Here is a 7,154-nt window from a genome sequence, read left to right on the forward strand (position 1 = left end):
GGGGAACAGTCACTTTGATGGTACATTCTGCGAAGCAGCATTCCTGGGTCAGAGGCCTGAGTAGCAATGAGACTTTGATGTACAGTTATTTCACCCCAAGTCACAGGATGTTGCCTCCTCGACTATTTTAATCTGCACAGTTTGTCAATGTGACACATATCAAACTGTGGTTTCCGAGAAATGACGCCAGCTGGTAACCACAGTTACACGCAGTATGACTTACTTTAATAAAATGCTACTTTAAAATATCGGCAGTAAGATTTCAAAGGAAGCTCCATAGTTTCATCATTTTCATTTACTCACTAACAGCACCAGAATCCTTCGAGAGAAGAGCTTCGCCATGACAGTATATTGACTTCTACATTGCGCGGCACAAATTAAGAATATGACTCAGTCTTGTTTCATAGAATTTCTATTCACTGTTCAGTTGGTAAATAAGAAACGCCACATCAAAAATGGCGTCCCGGAGATTAAAAAAGAATATCAACATTCTTCCATTATCTTATTGACTGTTGCCTCACTGCAACAGCGAATATGGTGCTTTAAAGGCGTTTTCACATATTTACATTCAAGCACAAAAAAAATACAATTCTATCATAGCAGCACAAGCTCGCCAGTTTCGGAAATATCAAACAGACAGGAAATACAAAGAGTCTGCACATGTAGATAGCACACATATTATCACAAATATTAATTATATTTGACATTGGATTAAAAATTGAAACAATGTATCAAACATCCATATTGTGGTTTTATTTATTTAAGATTTTCCTTTTAAAAAATTAAAAATCCAGATTTAAGGAAGCGATATTTTCTATCGCTGCCCTTTACTCCTGGTTAGCCCAGTCTAACTGCAGACACATATTTACGTCTACATATTTAATGTGCCCGCTTATAAATAAAATTGCATACATTTGAACCTTTCAATGAAAAGAATGGAGATTTGGGTGAAAGAGTGCATTCACTCTCAGGATTTCTGCATTCATTCTATACGGTTTCTAAATTGGCCTTACGTTTCCTTCACACCGTTACATATTCTTTAAAAGTGACAGTGAGGCAGTTCGCTGTGACATCTGTGATAATCAGATTTCCCAGGTAAGGCTTGAGGCCAGTCCAAGGATACTGTTGCTCCCCCTTTGCCGTTTCCTCTTTTCCCTCAACCTCCATCTGCTGTGTCGTGGCCTTCTGAGGCTCAGGCCTGGACTTTACACAGCTCAGATCGATTGGCTGCTCGGGATTTGAGTCCAAAGTCCCATCAATTCCCTCATTCTGATAACTATCGACCGCCTGCAGCTCAATGAGATCATCCTGTTCCAGCTGTACGGCGCTCCCCGGGACGCTAATGCTTCTACACGTCGGCGGCTTTTTGGCCTCTCTGTCCACGATGGGTTCTGACAGGTAGCGTTTCCTGGACTTGGGGAGTTTGGAGTATAACCCATCCCTTTTGGAAACCTCCGAATCACAGGCCCATCGCAATGGAGTTGGTTGTTCACACTGCTCCGGGGGACGTTGTCCCTTTGGACTTCTCACCTCTTTCCCACTTGCTACCTCGTCACTTTCTGGGCCGGCTACCTCCCCGTTTTTATTTTGAGCTGCAGCTGCCGCGTCTTTAACCACCAAAGTCCTAATGTAACCATTCTTCTCGGCCTCTGCCTCTTTGTTTACATTACGAGTCTTGGCCGTCTCGGGCCACCCATTTGCCACATTGTCAGCCTCCAACTTATCTACTCTTTCCTCCGCCGGCACAGCTTTCCCATGTCCATTTTTAACTATCCACAGCTCGCGGTCTCCAGTCTTGCTTGTCACTGACTCATTCCCTCCATCCCCACTCTTACCGTGTTTATCCTTCGCCGACTGTAGCCCATTATCCATATATTTGCTCATGACTATTACAATCCTACCGTTTTTATTTTTGTTTTTTACTATTTTCATTCTACCGTTCATACCATTGCTTTTCACACTTTCCTTGGCTAGTGCTGGCCCCGTCCCGGATCTCGAATCCATTTCTTTCATTTCAGGCTTTTTCATGCCTTCAGATTGGGAACTATTTCCATTTTTGGCTCCGCTGCGCAGCGTTTCACGTTCCTGAATACTTTGATGTTGCTCCTGATTTCCTTCAGTTTCGCTCCTGTGAGAGTCGGCTTGTTGGTTTGGGTACATGATGTCCGGTTGATAATGGTGATGCTTTTTGCTGTTAAGCTGATAATAATGTTTAGTAGCTTGGTGTTGTCGCTGTTCCTCGGTGTTATAGGGTTTATACTGGTGAAGCTTTTTACTATTTAGTTGATACTGGCGTTTAATAGGTTGCTGCAGGATATCACTCTTGGACTTTTCTTCTTCCACATAAGTGTCCTGCAGCTCGGAAGGAACATTTGAACGTCGAGCAAAAGCTGGTAGCTGGAAATAAAGAATAGAGTATTATTTGAGATTCAAATTCTGGTAAGAAGTCTATAATCAATTAACTATAAAACAAGGCTACAATTTAGATATGTAGACCAGCTCTGCACTGGTCAATGAAATTAAAGCTGTACATCTCTATGACTCTACCTCTGTACCAAAGCTCAAGCTGCATAGACTTAGATTTGCACCTTCCTACTTGTTTCACTTTCCTGGTCTAAGAGGTCCAACTTCAAGTCTTAAAGGACAGGCAAATGGCCATCAAGGTCCATTCCGCCATCAATGTGCTCTCCTTATTAAGGAGGAATCTGCAACATGTCTCAATCATTGGTGCCTTCTTGCTCATTGTTTCAAAGCACTAGATGACAATTAGTCATGTTACTAATCTATTCATTTGTAAGTACCAGTGATCTTGCAGTAATCAACATCAGCTTGCCTTAAATGACCACTGCTTTTGGATTCTTTGTTTATTAATGAATCTGAATAAATGAACTTGTACCTGATCTTTTTAGATATAGTTTACAATATTCAGTGACTACAGATTGCAAATATGAAACATTAAAGATTTGAGGTTCTATTGCTAAACAATAGTATTGTTAAAATAAAGTACATCTGGATAACTTGTATTCAAATCTCCATTTGCTTCCCTGAATATATTTATACCTTTCAAGAACCTAATTGCTTGCACTCAAGGTTCTGTGTCAACATCACTTTATAATGTTGCTCTGATATTTACATAGTTGTTTGCTCTAAATAAGCATAAGGTTTGGCCAAGAATATATTTCTGAAACTGAATTCATTTTGATTATATAGAGCCAGGAAATGTGTGCAGGATTGCTTCAGTTTGGTTCATATATAACACAAACAAATGAGCATTAGATAGATGATATTACCTGAACTAGTAGGTGTTTTGGTTTGGGTCCTCGTTTACGATAGCCCATTGATTGTTCTTGCCTTTCCCTGCAGTCATAGGTAAAACAATGGTCAGCCTTAAAGTTACTTGCAAAAATTAATTTCATAATCAGTTTACAAATGTTTTTTATTCTCACTCCTGAAAAGATCTGATGTCTTTGGTTGTGCTATACTTTGCATGCAACTTGCAACATCCTAACATAATGCAAAATAGTTTTAATTGAAACAGTTGCTAGGAGCTCAGAGATTTTTAATTAAATGTTTACACTTGCATAACCAACTGACTGAATAGAAACAATGTCAGAAATGGCTGGAAAAACTCAGCAGGTCTGGCAGCATCTGCAAAGGCAAAGCAGAGTTAACATTTTGGATTCATTACACTTCTTCAGATTAAATTGTCACAGTACACATCAATGCTATGGCATTATAGATTACATGAGTAAAACTTTACAATTTTCTTGTGACAAAAGGGCAAGTTCCAGATTTACAATGTATGTCCAATTAAATGAGTTCATATAAAACATTAAAATATCTGCCCAATAAGTTATAACAATATTAATTCTTCATAAAATTTTAGTGAGGGGACATTTTAGGTGAATATTATTTACAGGTGGTACATCTGGGCCCTGTGTGATCTAACAAGCCTATATATGCTAAACGGCCATTCTTGTTTCTACACATCCACAAGTAAAAGAAAACCAACACTTCTCATTTACTGCTCATTTTCCGTTTATCTTTTGTCTTACTGTACTTATTTCCAGATTTTACATGCATAACTGCATACTAAATGTCAGTTCTTCTGAGAATACTTTCTGAAAGTTCACTCAGGTTTCATAAAATAATGTTAGGGCTACTTCAACCACAGAATAGCACACAATATGTCCACCTCCTGTCAGCTTTCTAATAATTGTTCTTTCATTATCACTTAGACACACATTTTAAAAGAACATTTTATGAGCGGAGTGAACAGGTCACTCTGTTTTCCTTGGTTCCCTTGGATAGTTTACAAACATTTCTTCCAATAGTTCATGTATTTGGCATATTGTTAAATGAGTTAAATATGTGCAGTATGCAGTTAAGCCCAAAATGCATCAATAGATTTTGATCATTGTTTTGATTCTGCATAAGACTGGAATGCAATGTATAAAATCTCTGTGTGAAATTGTGCTATTGAAGTAACTGAAATTAGACTACTGCCTTACAACTGCACAGAGGCCTTGAAGGCAACAAGTACAGTGATACTTTGGTGATTGTTACGTGGAAAGAGGGCACCCTTATTATTAAAGTTATTTTCTATACAAAGCATTATGATTTCTCATGGGCTTTATGTTCATTAGTGTGCTCCTGTAACTCAGTCAAAATATGCAGAAGTTACTGGTTGGCTCATTTTGAATAACTTCAACCGACTTGTAACTGGCAGCAGGTGGAAAGAATAAACTGCAATTTCAATCGTTGGCCCTCCTGGTGTGCTGTCGCCTCTTTAATTCAATTTAAACAAAGAGAACGTGTATTACCTTTGCCTATAGGCAAGTATATATAAGCCTCTTTTTTAAAAATGTGCTGTTGACTTAATTATTAGTCTAATTATTTTTGTTCCATCAAGATCTAGTTATAAGCAACTTTTTGTCCCTCCCACACTGTTACACGCAGCATGACTCCACTGTATTTATTCACATGATTGCAGGCAGCTATGGCAACCCCGTGAGCTACTCACCAGTCGGATCGATTATCGTGTAACTAATTAAAATAGATACGTAACCCGCCGTGTCCTTTTTTTTCAGATTGCAGCGTTAGTTAACAGCAACATTGCCCCTTTAAAATGGTACTTGCGCCATTAGCAGGTGTATCAAGGAACAGGAGCGTGGCGTGGCCATTAGAAACAGGAACACTGGAGATCATGGTCAGAAGGATATTGTGTAGTCTGACAGCCCAGAACCACCCTACACGAGTCTCACTTCGAAGATAAATGCACCATCTAGCTACGATCTGGAACATGGCAGCGGTAGTCACATCACTATTGCAGCTGTGATTAAAAGGGAGATTTTACAAACTTTTATATTCTAATATCTATTGCGCCAATATATCTTAATTTCTTATCTAATCTCTTTGCCCAGTTGAAACTTCAGCAATGACTTCAGGAAATATTGGCATTTCGAAGTATAACGTTACCAGCTGATTATCGATCTCCCACCCCTTCCCCTTTACGGTAACATATCTCAGCGTGGACTGACTTTTGCTAAACCGCTCTCAGAATAGATCTCGGGAAGTCAGGCAGTGGGTGAGACCACATCTGCACCGAAACATTGCCGTCTTCTAATCTGGGGTTTCATTTCGAAACTGCGCAGCCCCTCTACTTTCACAAGCTCGGAGCTTTTAGCTTTACTTATTCTTTGGTGGTCGTTTTTGCGTTTATGTGTAGATGTCTGTATGTGTGTGCATGTATGTGCAGACTAGTGGCAGAGTTATTTCGACCTCTCTGGTTTTTCTTTACCTGTGCTGGAAAGCCAGGAGCAGCCGAGGGTCCAGGATGTTCTCCTCTGGCTCCCACGTGTTGTATCTACGGAGAAGACACCAGCAGTTCACTTAAAACCTCTCCAAATACACAAGCGGAAAATTAAAACGAACTAGTGCTGCTATTCAAGCAGTGTGCAAGGGAGGCCATTTTCACTCCATTCACACACACTATCATATCTTTCACAGTCCATTAAGACATTCCAGGACTCTCATTGGCCATTTTTTTTGTTATATTGGTTTAACTACTAACAATTCACTGATGGCATTTGTCAGAAGGGAATTGATTTGAGTCCCACATGATTCTTCCAGCCATGCAGACGTTCGGATACTGTATTTTATGTTTAATATTTTTTAAAATGCAAAACAAAAATGGGACTCACTTGGGAGACCATCCCCTCCATTTCACCAGGTATTCGACTTTTCCCTGCGGAGAAATAAAGACAGCGTTCGTCACTGAACAGCAGAGACAGCACTATTCCTGAGCAATAACCTGGAGGGATTAGTGCGGAGGTGGGCTCTAGTCAGTCCCATTTACCTTCCTGATCCGCTTTTTCTCGATGCTTTCCACAGCAAATACGTGCTCCCCTGCGGCTGGTAGCTCCATAGCGATGCGAAGAGCTAGACGGACGCCGCTTGACCTCTGCTAACTGCAGCTCGCTTCACCCGGAAGGGAGCACTCCCGCTGTGGGCAGTCGCGGCTTTCCTCTCGCTCCTCTTGTTTCTCTTCTTGGCACCCTTTCCGGGCGGCTTTTTCCTGTTCCCTCCGTTCTAGACTCCGTAGTCACAGATCGTTCTCCCTTCCTCTCTCTCTTCCTCCCTCTCTCTCTGCTGCAGAGCCGGCAACGCAGAAACGCAGGCAATACAACGCTGTGGCGTCAGGAGCTGGAGCTGTCAATCAGCTCAGCCCCGCCTGAGGTCGGAGAATCTAACTACAGCACCAAATACGGGCAAGACGCAGCCTTGTATGGTAATGGCAGAAAGATAAATTCTGTTTTTCCAAATTAAGGCAGAACGACATGAAAATGAACATCAGAAAATGGTGCTTCTCCTCATCCCTGTCCCTCTCCCTCCTCATTGGAACTGTTGTCTCGCATCTAAACAATGTAATTCCCCGGGCTCACAGTTTTGTTCCAGTACGATGTGCAAATGTCTTTCGTGTCCTCTTCTAATTGGCTATGCATCGGGCTGGCAATGTCTTGCGTTCTTTGAGAAACCTGCTTCGTTTCTGACAGACATCAAAGCGCGTCACTATTTTATTTAATTTGTCCCTACGACCCAATAACTGGAGCTGCTACGTTCGCCCTTTATTGTGCATACATTTTGCGAAGTAC

At 41.0% G+C, this 7,154-nt stretch overlaps 1 protein-coding gene across 2 annotated transcripts; it reads right to left on the minus strand.

Moving 5' to 3' along the window:
* Nucleotides 1-203: 203 nt before the first annotated feature.
* Nucleotides 204-6,858, minus strand: cbx4 (chromobox homolog 4 (Pc class homolog, Drosophila)). Of its 2 annotated transcripts, none has more exons than XM_043714798.2 (5): nucleotides 6,359-6,858; nucleotides 6,204-6,247; nucleotides 5,801-5,866; nucleotides 3,291-3,357; nucleotides 204-2,397 (listed from the first exon to the last, which is right to left on the minus strand). In XM_043714798.2, the coding sequence occupies exons 1-5, from the start codon at nucleotides 6,425-6,427 to the stop codon at nucleotides 1,021-1,023; spliced, it is 1,623 nt and encodes a 540-aa protein (XP_043570733.1). In that variant the 5' UTR covers nucleotides 6,428-6,858; the 3' UTR covers nucleotides 204-1,020. The 2 variants fall into 2 exon arrangements, with proteins under 2 accessions (XP_043570733.1, XP_043570734.1); XM_043714799.2 differs by lacking the exon at nucleotides 6,359-6,858 and adding an exon at nucleotides 5,024-5,332 and having other exon boundaries at nucleotides 6,204-6,245.
* Between the last annotated feature and the right edge of the window lie 296 nt (nucleotides 6,859-7,154).

Source organism: Chiloscyllium plagiosum, unplaced genomic scaffold (assembly GCF_037043375.1).
Source record: "Chiloscyllium plagiosum isolate Xiang-an unplaced genomic scaffold, Cpla_swu_hap1 HiC_scaffold_25, whole genome shotgun sequence".
NCBI classification, from domain to species: Eukaryota; Metazoa; Chordata; class Chondrichthyes; order Orectolobiformes; family Hemiscylliidae; genus Chiloscyllium; species Chiloscyllium plagiosum.